The 15,859-nt window shown below is 34.1% G+C and overlaps 1 protein-coding gene across 5 annotated transcripts in view; it reads right to left on the bottom strand.

The window, feature by feature from the left end:
• Positions 1-5,190: 5,190 nt before the first annotated feature.
• AGMO (alkylglycerol monooxygenase) overlaps positions 5,191-15,859 on the bottom strand; it is a 381,935-nt gene continuing 371,266 nt past the window's right edge. For all 5 annotated transcript variants that reach the window (XM_078441735.2, XM_078441721.2, XM_078441711.2 and 2 more), the window contains one exon: positions 5,191-6,136. In XM_078441735.2, coding sequence (XP_078297861.1) covers positions 6,062-6,136 — 75 coding nt within the window. In that variant the 3' untranslated portion in view covers positions 5,191-6,061. The remainder of the gene's footprint in view (positions 6,137-15,859) is intronic.

Raw genomic sequence — 15,859 nt, forward strand, 5'->3', positions numbered from 1 at the left:
AAAAAGTTAAAAATAGAAATATGATATGATCCAGTAACTCCAGAACTGGGTATTTACCCAAAGAAAACAAAACACTGATTCAAAAAAATATATGTACTCTCTGTTTACCGCAGCATTATTTATGATAGCCTAAATATAAAAGCAATCTAAGGGTCCGCTGATAGATGAAAGGATAAAGAAGATGTGGAATCTACATACAATAAAATATTACTCAGCCAAATAAAAAAAATTAGGTCTTGCCCATTGTGACAACATGGATGGCCCCAGAGGGTATTATGTTGAGTGAAATAAATCAGACAAAGAAAGAAAAATACTGTATCATTTTAGTTATATGAGGAATCTAAAAAAAGAAAAAGAAAAAAAACCAGAATGAACAAACAAATAAACAGAGTCATAAATACAGAGAACAAACTGGTTGTTGCTGGCCCAGGGTGGGGATAGAGGGTTGGAGGATGGGCGAAACAGGTAAAGGGGATTAAGAGGCACAAGCTTCCTATTAAAAAATAAAGAAGGCACAGAGATGAAAAGTACAGCATAGGGAATGTAGTCAGAAATATTGTAATAATATCATAATGTGACAGACAGCAATTACCCTTATTGTGGTGAATATTGAGTAATATATAGAATTTTTGAATCATTAAGTTGTACACCTGAAATTAATATGACATTGTACATCAACTATACCTCAATAATAAAAAAGAACAAATAAAATAAACTGGACAAAAATTTTCAAACGAAGATGAAAAATCAGAGGCAAACAGACAGGGCCTATGGCAACTATGTTTTTTGAGTATATCTCCTTTGCCTGCTAGACCTCCTTGTACTTTCAATCTCACTGATGCTAACCTAAGTTTTTAAACTCTCAGGCTTTTAAAAATATATGTAAAAATAATCTCATGTTAAACTGATATTTGACACATTTAAATATCCATGCCTACTTAATCAGTATCTCTTTCTTTAAATTAAAAGCTTTGTTATAGGAACAGTATTCTCTGACATAGTGCCTCTGTCCTGTATATTTCTGAAACTCAAGGGGAGTGTCTAGAAAATATTTCCTCACTCTAGATTCGTTATGGCCCCTGTACCTTAATTTTTTTCAATGTTTATTTTTGAGAGAGAGAGAGAGAGAGAGAGACAGAGACAGAGTGTCACTGGGGTAGGGCAGAGAGAGAGGAAGACACAGAATCTGAAGCAGGCTCCAGACTCTGAGATGTCAGCACAGAGCCTGACACAGGACTCAAACTCATGAGCCATGGAATCATGACCTGAGCTGAAATCAGACATTTAACCTACTGAGCCACCAGGCACCCCTATCATTGGCAGAATTTTGAAGAATGCAATTTCTCTGGTACTACTTGAATTGTACTAAATCAGGATTCCAATGTTCCCACAAAGAATCTGCATTTTTAAAAAGATCCACAGATAATCTTGATGCATAAAAACAAAGTTTACTTCCTTTTGTTTTCTGTAATGTAAATCTATGCAAGTTCGAATTGTGGAGTTTTTGCTGCTAAATCAAAGGGAGAACAAACTCTAGGAACAAACTTATGATTGATGGACACTGAGGCATCTGGAATGACTGGAAGGTCTGACCACAGAGGAATTAGAGTTGAGGAATTTCAAAAGAAGACAGCTCACGAGAGAAAACCATCAAGGCTTGCTTATTTTCTTCATTTGCTAATACTTTTTTCCTTATTGAGTCTTTGGGGAAGAAGGTGTTTAATATATTATGCCGTTGAGAAGAAAGGATGGCAGACTGGAGTGAGATTTGGAAAAACAATTTAATAATAGAAAAACATTGTTAAGTTTCCTTCTACTGAGGTAGGCTTGAGATAGGGCCAGTTGGTGTTGCTGACCATCATGACATCAAAAATATTTCAAGATTCTGAAAACCAAAATAGCTTCTATGTTTACTATCTTTCCTTGAGATTCTGGGCTACAAATAAGAAAAAAAAAATAGAGGAGGGGGTCATAAAAAAGGAAACTCATTTCTAATCACTGTTGCTCTATTAAATGACATTACACCACAATGTGTACCGTATTTTACAGAATTCCATACAGAAAGGCATAGTTCCAGTAAAATAAAATTTAAGAACCTCTAAGAAACAATAATCCAAGCTGCTAAAGTTAAAGATAGTGGGGGTTCATATACTTTGGTGATTAACTCAATTTCAGATACAGAATTACGAATCCATATATTGCTGAATATCTTGGCCATGAGAGGATTAGATTAAATTTAGCAAAACTAATTAGGAAGAACAAGATGAAGGGGAAGTAAATGATACAAAAAATAGAGCTAAAGTAATGGGCAGTTTCATCAAATAAAATCAAGTACAGGAATGGATTCCTTTTAGGCGTTTGGCAATCCTATGAATAAACCTATGGCCTTATCATTCTTAGAGTGATTAGAAATTCTGCAGTCATCCATTTAGTCACTGAATCAATCCTATAACTAAGCCTCTTACCCTCCAAACTTTACTTTGTACTTTGGAGCATCAAATTGAATAGGAGCTACACTGAAATTAAAATCCTGAGTCTATACTTCTAAAGATTTGCCATGGATATCTGGCATCATGGAAAGGAGAAACATCACAGACTTCACTGTCAGAATTGAGAGTTTTTAAATTTGGCAGGGGCACCCATTATATTTCACAGGCCAGAGCAAGTTTTTAAACCTCTGTCAGCCTCACAATTTTCTTCTGTAAAATGGTATTAACAGTGCTTAAGTCCCAAGATTTTAGAGACTAAATGAAATAGTTCTAACTGAGTACTACTCAACAAACAAATGTAGCTTCCATATCTCTATCCTTCATTATGGTACGTTAGCAAATCTGAGAATCTTCATAATTATTTGCCAAGTTGGTTTACAACTCCTCATTGGAAGTGGCAAGTAATTGATGAGTCCTATTTTTAGTGCCTTTCCTCTTGAGAGAATGAGAGAGAGGTAAAGGGCTTCCAGTCAAGAGTAAGCATAAATTACATGGCATCACTCAAGATTAATTCACAACATTTATAGTAGTTATATGATCTGTCATCATGTATTAGTACTCAGCAAGAGAAAACTGGGCTGGAAAATTAGCAAGGTTGAAGGCGAAGAATAAAGTGCCCCAGGTAACACACACACAGGCCCTGGAAACACTACTTATCTGGAAAATTTGTAGCTTGAAAACATTTGCATTTCTAAAAAGAGAATCATTTATAATGATGGTGAGGGTAGCTAAGAGAGAAACGAGAGAATGGATACATTTGCATTTACTTCAAGAAAACTGAGTTTTCCCATGAAAATATCTTTTATCATTTTTGAATTTTTTATTCCCATTTTTAGGTCATTCCTATAAATTCATATATATATATATATATATATATATATATATATATATATATATATACACACACACACACACACACATACACACACACACACACACACACACACACACACGCACGACCCATGGGGAAAACAAACTATTTGGACACACCAAAAACTTACTTAAAGATTTGTGAAACCTCTCTTTTCTTTGCCAGTCCATGAGGATATAACCTTTTTACTGAAGTCTTGAAGATGTAGAATATGAATATTCAGGATATTTATGCGATGAATTTAGCAATTTCAAGCCAGCAGAGGGCTCCCTGCTTTGACATGATCCTATATATGCAAAGTCCAGCACGAACTGCTGTTAAGGAACCAAAGCAGGGTTTAATGTTTGTTATGGGCTTAAAGTATTTGCTCTAACTGTGGTACATTAAGCAGTTTAAAAAGATGAATGAAGCAAAGCCAAGTCTCTGCTTCTGACGCTAGAGATATAATTTGTTAATTGTTTCATCATGCAAAATTTAATCTTGCTCTGGTTTACTAGTTTGAAAACCAAATGTGCTTCAATTTTGCATCATGAGTCCACATAGACACCTGCTGTCTGATTTTTTTAATAGATCTACATTTTTCTCTGTTCACAGCTTAACTGACACATTTTAAAGATGAGACTAATGGACTGATCAGTGTCTTAATCCTGGAGATGAATATAGGCAAAGCTCAATGAAGAAGAACATTAATTGTTTTAGTGCATATAATTTTGATTACAGTAGTCCCCGTTCATATGCAAGGGATACATTCCAAGACTCCCAGTGGATGCCTGAACTGCAAACCGTACAAAGTCCTATATAGACACTATGTTTTGTCTTCTACATACATACTCATGATAAGGTTGAATTTATAAATTAGGCACAGTAAGAGATTAACAAGAGTAACATAAAATTGAACAATTATAACAATATACTATGACAGAAATTATGTGAATATGGTCTCTCTCTCAAAATATCTTACTGTACTGTACTTACCCTTCTTCTTCTTATGATGATGTGACAAGATAAAATGCCTACCTGATGAGATGAAGATCGGCAAATGACCTAAGCATTGTGATATAGCATTAGGCTACTAGTGACCTTCTGGCAGTACATCAGCTTCCAGACCCCAGTTGACTGCAGGTAACTGAAACCATGGAAAACGAAACTATGGATAAGCGTGGGCTGTTGTACTTAAATTGTAAGTTTAAATTGAAGGAATACTGGAAGGAGGGAAGGAAAAAATTCCAACTACTTTCAACTTCTCCTGCCATTTTGAACTGTATCTGGCTACTTCATGTCAGTTCCTACCTAAGAAACACTTGGCAGATTTTTACGGTCCCAATGAATAATGTACACACAACACTTAGGATAAATTTATTTAGAAATGTTTATTAACATTATTGTGACTATTTAAAATACAAGTATCTCCTACTTTTCAAAGTTTTGCATTAATGAAGCCACTTCACTTTTACAAAAAACCTATTAATTAGTACCCATTTTCCCTAACCTGTAAGAAACATGAAGAGAATTTTTGCTTTCTATGAAAAAAGGTGAAAAGCAAAAATACACTCAGCGTTTGTTTCACAGTGAGCAGTTATAGAGGCTGTGCACACCTCAAGCAGCAAGAGCTGCAGGGCCAGGCTCCTTCCCATGGAACCACACTCAGCATCTCAGTGTCAAGCTGCCATGGTTTCGAACTGTGTCTCTGAGCATCTGTGCTTTATTCTGAGTTATTTTGTTCATCCATTAGCAAGATATGTCTTACGGTATCAGAAAAACCTATGAGAGATGTTTCGGATGGTTGGGGGGGGGTGGTCTGTTTTCCATATAAATTAATGGTAATTAATGTTTTCCATATAAATTAATGGTAATTGCTTCTTCAATTTGTACCATTTTGGCTGATGAAAGATTTCATAGGAAGGCTCTACTTTCAGGTGGCAGGGGAAACCCAAAACAGAGAATTAAAGGTTTCTGAAATTACAGGTTTGTGAAAGACCTGAGGTTTTGTTTTTTTGTTTTTTTTTTTTTGTAAAAGTGAACATTTCTTTCAGTTAGTAAAAATAGGTACTAATGGAGGTCTTTCATAATACGTAAAAGCAAAGCATAACACAAGCTTTCAAAAAACAAAGGATGTCTGACTGCATACTCTTCAAATTGCCAAAACAAACTGACCAAACATATTAGACATATGTATTGATCTGTTGTATAAACAAATTCTGGTAAATTCTACTCATTTTCACTTCCATGATGTCTTTTTCTGTAATGTAGTTACTTAGGTTATGTGGTTTTCAAAGGTAAATATAGCCTTATGCAGACAACTAATGTAACACATGTTTATGACAACAAATATTGATATAAGCACAATTTTAGCATGCAGCAAAGAAAATGTTGTCAAAAAATGCAAATGAAATCTTCATTCTTTTTAAGTTTCCTCCCTTCCTTTTCTCATACTCTGACTCAGATGCTACAAGTGAATATAACATGACTGTATTTGATATCACTTGTTTTCAAACCCATCAATAAAGGAAAGTAATTGCAGCACACTTTAATTTTAATAGAAAATAACATATGGAAAGCAAGCAAAAGTAGATAAGCATATTCACCTTTCATTAAAAAATGGTTCATATAATCATTATATAAGATAATTATATTTCCACAGACAGTCATAATATACTGTGGTTGTGGACTACTGATTAAAACAAGAGAATTGAGTACAAACTTATTTCCAAGGGCCGGAGGCAAGTTGTTTTATGCTTCTGACTCCCCAGAAAGCAATGCAGATGGAATAAAAAATCTGAAGAAATAAAACACAAAGAGGAAAAAGAATTCAAAATTGAATCAATACTTTTGTTCAACTGAGTTAAAATGTCTTTGAAGGGGAAAATGAACATCAGCATTTTAGACACTATAAATTAATCAAATTGAATCTAGCAGTTGTTCACTGATAGAATTTAGCCAACCCAACTTAAAACACATTACGTCGGAGAAAAGAATGGGAGTAAAACGCTTTGTTTTTTTGGTTTTTATTTTATTTTTATTTATTTATTTATTTATCTACTTATTTCACTTATTTATTTATTTTACATCCAAGTTAGTTAGTGTTTGCCTTTTATTTTTTATACTCTCAAATCTGGGTCATTTCTAGGGATGGGACTATGAAACTTAGATACTGAATGAAACAGAACTTTCTTCTGGCCTCTGGGCATTTTGCATGTGGAATGTACTGTATGAAATGATCTCATTGTTTATATAGTTTAAGAAGCATTTGGAAAAGGAGAAATAAAAACATTATAAAGAATCATTCCTCTCTGGGGCAATGTGATCTAACATGTTATGAACTTTACCCAACACGAATTAAATGTTAAACATCACTACTGATTTACCTTCTCACTCTGGTGATCTTACAGGTATGAAAAACTGTACTGCAAAATTCTCTTTAAGATTCATGCCATAACTAACTCATAATAAGCAGCCATCAGAGTTCATTGAGTTTACTTCTCTGCTTTCAAGTAATATCACACATTCCCAACAAATCACTCCAAATTAGCCAAAAATAACTTGATTTCTGATGATCCTAGCAATAAGGATTATATAGTCATTCAGTAAGAACTCATGGTTGCAGAATTTTTTATTATGTGTAATCTAAATGCCATAATGCCATAACACACATATCTTCTCTTCTCTTGATGTAAAATCCAAGCACTAGTCATGGTCGTTACACCATCAGAGATCTCCTAAGCTAACTTTTCCCTTTACTCTTACCTATACACTAACATTAAGCTACAAGGTTGCTTTATGATCTCCATTTTAGGTGTTATTTGTATGATGATAAAAAAAAGAGTAAAGCCCAAACAAATGGGTTTATGCAAGAGTCTCTCCATATGTTTTTTTTTTTTAATTGTGCAAAGCTCCTCTCCAAACTACTAAAATATGACCAGTTCTTCTCCCCAGGAAGAACCACTATTCCTGAAAGATCCACAAAAATATACAAAGGAGCAAATTTAAGTAATAAGATGCAGGCATGGGAAACATTCTGGGGTGATGGACTGGGGAGAAGCCAAGGCCATTAACTGAGGCCAGCCATCAATTCAAAGAAAATAGCTTGAATTGTGGTTATTATGCTGTGAAAGCCTGAATATGAAAACAACAACAACAACAACAACAACACCTTCCTAAACCATGGTATTAGATTCACGGCTAGGTTGTTCTGTTTCATATAGAAACTTTCATATGTTCTTTCTAGAGAACCATGATCCTTCACATTAGTCACTCTGCAGTTTTCTTCCAATACATGCATTCCTTTCAGCCTATAATATGCACAATATAAAAAAATATATATCAAAAATGAAATCTACAGTTATGTTGAAGCAGAAGTCAAGAATAATATTAACATTATGGAGTTGCTTCAGAAATCAAATACAATATATTTAGAGGTTGGTTTTGATTTTGTTTCTTTTGACTCTAATTCAAGAAAAATGACCTCATGGGATTTCTTGTGATGGTGCCAAGCAAAATAATATCAAGGTGAAGAGTATTTATGAAAGCCCTTTGTGCAATGAATTGAATTAGTCTACGAAGATGGGTAATGTTGACAGAGGGCTAGCTGTAAAGAGAACTTTCAAATGGGACAGAGATGAAAAATGCATAATATCAGTATAAACAGTTTAATTCAGATCCATAACATTTATGAACCCGAAATATATTTGGCAATAGAAGTTTTTACTGGTTTTTCAGGGTGCCTGGGTAACTCAGTTGATTGAGCTTCCGACTCTTGATCTCCACTCATGTCATGATCTCAGGGTTGTGAGATCAAGCCCAGCATCAGGCTCCGTGCTGGGTGAAGAGCCTGTTTAAATTTTTCTCTCTCCCTCTGCCTCTCTCACTCTCCCTCTCTCTGTCTCTCTCTCTCTCAAAAAAAGAAGTTTTTATTGGTTTTCAATTTAGTTTTTCGGGTCACAAGGATTCCAAGGGTGAAGGTTAGGGAGAAGGAAACCTCTAAACTATATGTAAAATTTTTCTGGTAAGTCATGATTCTCCTCTTCCCTACTCCCCACCCACTAGACTATCTATACTTCCATCTGGGATCCTAGAAATAGTAACAACTTCTGACCTAATGAGAGAATGAAAAAAAAGTTCAATTCAGTTCATGCCTTTGTTGTTAACCCATAACTTCCCAACTAAATCTTTCTGCTTTTGAAACTATAAATCAAGTCCTATTTCCTTAATGACCCATCCTTAACTAAAACACGAGGATTTTATCTTTTCCAATTATCTAAAATGCTTTCAGCTCCTTAAAAAAATGAGATATTTAACAATTTATAGTTTTGTTTTGTTTCTTTGGCAGATTTTGGCCCCATTTATTATCTCTTCAAAACATGGGGTGAGGAACTGATGATGCATAGAAATCCAACTCAGATTCAGTATTAATGTGCAGTGAGACCCTTGATTAAACTAGCCATTGTCCTAGGTGCCTTATTAGATTATGATGTTTAAATCTCATCACAAACTTTGCCAGATTGGTACCCAATTTGCTCATGAGGCAATGGGAACCTAGAATTTATGTGGTTTAACAAGAAATCACAAAACTACTAAATATCAGAGCTGGGATATGGGTGTTTGTTTATATAGCATCTCTCAGAAAATCTAACTACACATCCTAGGATGTCAGTTCAGTGAATATGTACATCAGTAGTGAATTCTTTCCTCTTTTTTTGTAGTGATCTGTACTTGCCTAATGATTTTTGAGTCAGTAACTGCTAGGTTTCTGACACTTTTCACAATCAATGTTTTAAACATAAATTGGAGTTTTTATATATAATGAAAACCAGATTGACACAGAATCATAAAAATTAATACAATGAATGTGCCCTTCTCAAAATATGCATGACCTTGAAATAGTCACTCAATTGCATTAGAAAATAAGTAGGAAAAAAAAGATTTTCTCTTGTACTTTTTAATGTGTATGCATATGTATCCTAAATATATATTTAATATATAATTTTAGGCTGGAAAATTATTTAACATGGACTCAATAAACCAGTTGATGATTGGAGTCATGCCATTTTAATTTTCTCTTGTCCAAACTTTCTCTTGATTTTTCTATCAAGCTGTCCATTTTGGTTCTCCATAATTGATTAGATTAAATGTGTCCTTTGAAATGACTGTTGATTAACATATTTCTCAATCAAGTATTTATTCAAGGAAGACAGGAGAATTACTACTTAGGCTAGTATAAGATTAAATGGCAACCAAAGCCAGTTTTTTGCAACATACTTCTCTAATCACAGATCTGATGTTTCTGGATATGTACAAACTCAATGAACACTTATTTTATCCAAGTCCCAAGATTTTAACAGCTGGATTCAAAATATGAAACAGAGGAAGTTCACTCCTGGTGTCAAGCCCTCCTTGAGCTAACACATCATTAGTGGCCCTTGTCTTCAGGCTATTTCCTTGACTTCCCAGGGCCCTAGACTCCGATGCCTGAACTTTGGCCTGTACAGATGCTCTCCATGTTTCCTTCACTCTTTCCAAAAAAGTGCATCAATTGACAGGTGGCCTAATCTGAACCACTAACCCATACTAAAACACCAGTGGGAACCGATGAGTTATTCTACTGCCCCTCCCCGTTATGTCTGTGTTTTAAGAGGCCTTATTAAAAATGGTTCTACTTATGAGAAAATCAGGCATCTAATCTTAAAGGAGACAGAATAGTATCAGAAGAGGTACTTGTGCGCATGTGACATCTCCTCAAACCGCTATCCCTCAAATTACACAGCTAGTGGATCATTCTTACACCTATGTACATATCTGTCTCTGTTGGTTTGAATCCGCCTACCAAATGTATTAATAGATGACCTGAGAAGCAAATAAAATACCATCTTAGGTAGTGGACTATTTCCATTAGAACTAGCCAGCAACACCCCACACTTCTCAAAACATTGAACTCTCAGATAAATTGCAAAAAAAAGAGAAAGTTTTAAAGTACTTGAAAAATTACCCACAAGAGAAACAAAATCTCTGAGATAGCTGAAATTTACTTGGATTCTCAAACTTGTATCTATTGGTACAAATACTTAAATAGAATATGCTGAGAGATAACATCTCATTTAATTTTATGCTTATCCACAGTGGCAATGTAATTACGTATACAGAATCACTAGAGAATTGCACGAGCAAGTTAGAAAATCTAAGTCATTTTATAAATGATGGGTAAAGCTGCCTGATAAATTCTACCTTGACAAGGAAGAAACTTGAAGTAGCATTTTTGTGATGAGTGATTACAAACTCACTTTTCGTAATTAAAAAAAATATATTACTCTTTATTTCACTGTGTACATTTTTGTGTACAACTTTTGTCTTGATTTCCTAAAATTCCCCTTGAATGGATATACCTATGTTTTATGTCTAAAAAATTATATCCTGCCTCTAAATGGAAGAATATATTTTTACCTAAAAATTATTTCTCTGACATTGATGAGGTTCATAAAATAACAATTCACTGACTATTTATTCACAACTATAACAATGAAAATAGCAACCATTTGTTTTAAGAGCAACACATTAAATATACAGAAGTTTTTACTAAATTATTTGGATAAAATAAAACTAATTCTTTGTTAAATATACTTTTTGACATAATATTTTGGTTTTTTAGAGAGGACCATTTTCTGCTCTACAGATAAACAGATAAGAACTTAAAACAGAGTTCAAACCTAAATTGCTTAAAAGTATCTCTATTTCCTATTAATGCAAGAGACAAATAAATACAAACAAATCTAGACCAGAATTTGGAGCCAAATAGACTGAAAGTCCTGCTGAAATGAAAACATCAGAAAGATAATAGGTAATGATACATTTTTTTTCTTTGAATTTTTAAGGATACAGTTTGACAAATGCCAACTCCAGAGAAATTGGGAATTCCTGATTTAACTTCCAGTACATTCTATATATGACTAAAATACTAGGAGTCATGCACAGACAAATAAAGGCTTAAGAGAAATAATTTCCAACTATTTGCAACCATTACTTGGAAGTCTTGTGTTCTCTCTCTGACCCTATTCAAAGCATATACAATTACCACTATCTTTAATATGTGGTCTTATCGGATTTACTACTATCAAGATTTAAATCAAACATTATTGTTTTGCATTAGTTTTTAAATATGTATTAAAATTCTTAACTGAGGGAAAAACAATATAAAAAGAAAGTTTATATGAATGCACATGATAACAATGCCTTATTTAAAAAGAATATATATTTCCTTCAATCATTACATATATTCTGACATAAATTTTCAAACATATTAAACATACCATGATCATGTTTTTATAAAAAAAATAAACTCAAAATAAACATTAGAACAGAAGTTTAAATAATTAAGCTGAATTCGAAAACCTTAAAAATCAGGCATTTTACTATTCAGTGGGGGCAAAGGACTCTAATTTCAGTGACAAAAAGGTACTAAGTTAATTTAGATAACAAATACAGAATCTTCATTTGTAACCATTTCTTCAGCTCCCCAGAGATGATTATCTCCTGTTGGGTATCACAATTTATTCACTATTCTAAGAGTCCACATAGCTCAAGAAAGTGTATATCCTTTTCAACAATACCCCTATGGAATATCTACTGTTCATGTATACCACATTTGAGCTATCATGATAACATGTGAAAACCACAAATATCAATAAGAACATTAGAGATCTCTTGGAGTTCTCCAAGACCTACCTACAATTCAGAGAATATACTTGAAGACAGTTGTCATGAATTAGCTACTGTGTATGCAAACCTATCTGGTCAAAATTGTATAAACTGTAATTAGCATAAAGTGAAAATAGATGCTACATTTCTCAAAAACATCTGTGGATTTTTCATCTTTGAATTCTAAATTATGAATACAGTGTCTTTATAGATACAAGACTTTAAAATTTTTCAATATAACCAACCCTTGTTCTGAGGGTATTACCATCCAGTAATAGGGATTTTAAAATTGCCCTTGATTACTTATTACATTCTTGCTCTCCCTCATACACAATGATACATCTTCAATTTATGTTCATTTCCTGGAAAACTTATAAATATTTTAATATACATAGTCTAGATTTACAGCCTTCATTCTCAATTTTTTTTCCAGGTTAGTTTTTTTCCAGGTTAGTACTCCGCCCCCAGCTTCAGGTTTGTCAAAATGACAGGTAAAAGGAAATGTCAAGCTTACCACAATTAAAGCATGGAGAAAAATTAAAGAGACAACCAAAGTTGATTATATGATTTATATTCATAAAATGGTCAAAACATGTGTCTTGTCAAAACTGAAACCTGACTTTATATTTTTCTAATCATCAAAATTCTTAATGAAGAAGGGTAAAAATTTTTTTATAACTTTTTAGTTTGAAATGCTGGATAAAAAGCAATATGGAGATACAGAGAGAAAGTTACAATAAGGTCAAATTAATAAAGAACCAAATATCAATTGTAAGAATGAATGTTAGGTTAAACGTTGACCACTCTTTCAGAAAAATATCTTAGCAAAGGCGTACATTATAAAAAGCATCTGTTTACACTCATAATCTTCTTCTTGTACTTACAATGGAGCCTCACATTCTTTACCTTTTTAGGTGTGAGAATGAAAAAAATATCAGAGCAGTGAAAAATTCTAAGGATAGTCTATTTTAGTTTTTATGAAGTTGGGAATAAAACAAGAGTAGGAAAAATAAGTCACTCGATGAACATTACCTAATCTGACCTGAGACATTCTTATATATTAAAACTAGTAATGGACAACGCATTAAAAATAACCTGATGCTGGGGCACCTGGGTGGCTCAGTTGGTTAAGGGTTTGACTCTTAATTTCGGCTCAGGTCATGATCTCACAGTTCATGGGTTAAATCCCTGTGTCAGTCTCTGTGCTGATGGTGTGAAACCTGCTTGGGATTCTCTCTCTCTCTCTCTCTCTCTCCCCCTCAGCCCCTCACCTGCTTGCTCTTTCTCTCGCAAAAATAAATAAACTTTTAAAAAGTTTAAAAAATAGCCTGATTCCCTGCCCTGAAAACTATTACTGTAATTTTTTTTAAAAAAGAAGATAGTTCAGGGAATTTAAAAATTCTTTCTTTTTTTAACTTCATATTTCTGAAAATAAGTTCTGGTTACAACTAAAACCACATTTCATTTAATTTTCCTGAGTATGCCTAACATCGGCACAAAATTATTTGGTTCATATACAGCATGTTTGAAACTGAAGATTTTTAAAAAATATTTAAAAAATATTTATTTTTGAGAGAGAGAGAGAGAGAGACAGAGTGTGAACGGGGGAGGGGCAGAGAGAAGGAGACAGAATCCGAAGCAGGCTCCAGACTCTGAGCTGTCAGCACACAGCTGGATGCAGAGCTTGATCTCACAAACCTTGAGATCATGACCTGAGCCGGAGTCAGTCACTCAACCAACTGAGCCACCCAGGCGCCCCAAAACTGAGGATATTTTAATAAAATGTTGCTGGATTAATCATGGTCCTTAAGTATCCTAACAGAACTCTTTGTAATGGGGAAAAACATGACACTTAATCTAAAATTCAAAGTACTACACCTTTCTAATTCCCTTTTATTTCTGACTCCTGAAATTTAAGGCATTCACATTCTAAAATCAAAACTCTGTTTTAACAAAAATTATCAAGACAACCATTCAAGTCTAGCTTACCAAAATGTAATTTTCATGGTGAATGAGGGGTGGTTTGTTTGCCAAATAATAACCAATATTCACCTTGCTATTTACCTACCTAGTTTACCTACCTATTTACCTTGTCAAATAATCTCATCACAACAGCAGATTGATTTTCAGTGTAGTGTACATAACGAAGGCCAGCTCCTGGCATCTCCCAGACATCAATCAGAGCCTACGTTTTCTCCCATGGAGGCAAATTTTAATACTTGGTGTACAAAAATTTATATATGAAAGACCATATGCTCGCAAGTGCAGAATACCATCCAACACTGCTAGTCCAGGACTTCCAGTGTGCTGTTAAAAGAAATTCTTTGTACTTGCCCACTATCTAGGAAACAAAGGAAGTCTCTTAACAAATGAGTTTATTTTTAGGAAAAAAATGCCATGTTTACAGAAATAATAGTGATGTCTGGTTTTTAAAACACAACAGTATATCTTGGAAGGATGTGTTTTGAAAAGATCTCTTTGTATTGTTTTTGCTTGTGTCAAAGGGATGATTAGAGCCCCAGTAAATGGGAACCTTCCAGAGTAGGCTAAATAGAAGGCCAACATCCCACATATGGCTTGCAGCTTGGGGGATTTCTCTCAAAGTTCTGCCAGAGATGGGACTGCCCAAATGGTTTCTCGCGTAAGTCCTAAGTCATAAACTGCATCCTACTAGGCCAGCCATGCCAGAACGGACCCAAGGGTATACAGAGTCTTGGCTGATGGCAAACAATGACTGCTTCCTAAGGAAGCCACAGCTGCCTTCCTGAGAGACACCCCAGATGCCTGAATTTTCCCTTACTTTCCATTTCTGACTACCTGTTCTGGCAAAAGTTCCAACAAAGAGGAAGGCAGGCAGCAGGCATCCAGCTGTTTTCAATATGCCTTGGCAATGTAGGTACTGATTACATAAACACTACAAACATTCAAAGAGCATATTTTCTAGCTTTTAAGCTATAAAAAAGGTGTGAGCCTGTACCAACACCTTATATCTCCTCTTCTCCAAATAATGATAATGCTGACCAGGGTGATAACTACAATAATGACCAATACTGATGATGATGATAATTAGAGCTTTAATTATGAAAGCCAAGATTATTAAAGGAGACATGATATCTTGAACTGCTGGGAAAGAGCTCAAATTATACAAGAATTGGAAAGATGTGAAATTTCCACATTTCATGGGCAAGAATATATTTTTTTCCCTTAGGAAACAATGAGGTCAAAATATGTAATTGATTCACTTGATGTCTTAGTTTTCCCACAAGTCAGGAAAAAAACAATCAGCTGTTACATCATCCATTTGCATTATAGCACATTTTTCTTTTCATTCACATATATTTAAAAATATTATTTTAAACTCTTAATATACAAGTTGAACTTTGAACAACACAGTTTGGAACTGCACTCAGCCACTTGAGTGCAGTTTTTTTTTTCCATAAACACAGTGCAGCACCGTAAATGTATTTTTCTTACTTATGATTTGCCTAATCATACTTTCTTTTCCATAGGTTCCTTTATTGTAAAAATACAGCATATAATAATATTACATACAACATATGTCTTGATCAACTGTTTATGTTATCAGTAAGGCTTCTGGTCAACTGTAGGCTATTAGTGGTTAAGTTTGGGGCAGTCAAAAGTTATATGAAGATTTTCAACTGCATGGGTGGTTGGTGCTTCTAACCTCCACATTATTCAATGGTCAATTTTATGTAAAACATACAAGAAATTACATTAATAAAATATTGCAAAAGGTCTTCTGTTTATATTAAGATCAGGTTCAGAAACCTAGTCAAACTGGAAGAACTCTGGA

This window comes from Panthera onca, chromosome A2 (assembly GCF_046562875.1).
Source record: "Panthera onca isolate mPanOnc1 chromosome A2, mPanOnc1 haplotype 2, whole genome shotgun sequence".
NCBI classification, from domain to species: domain Eukaryota; kingdom Metazoa; phylum Chordata; class Mammalia; order Carnivora; family Felidae; genus Panthera; species Panthera onca.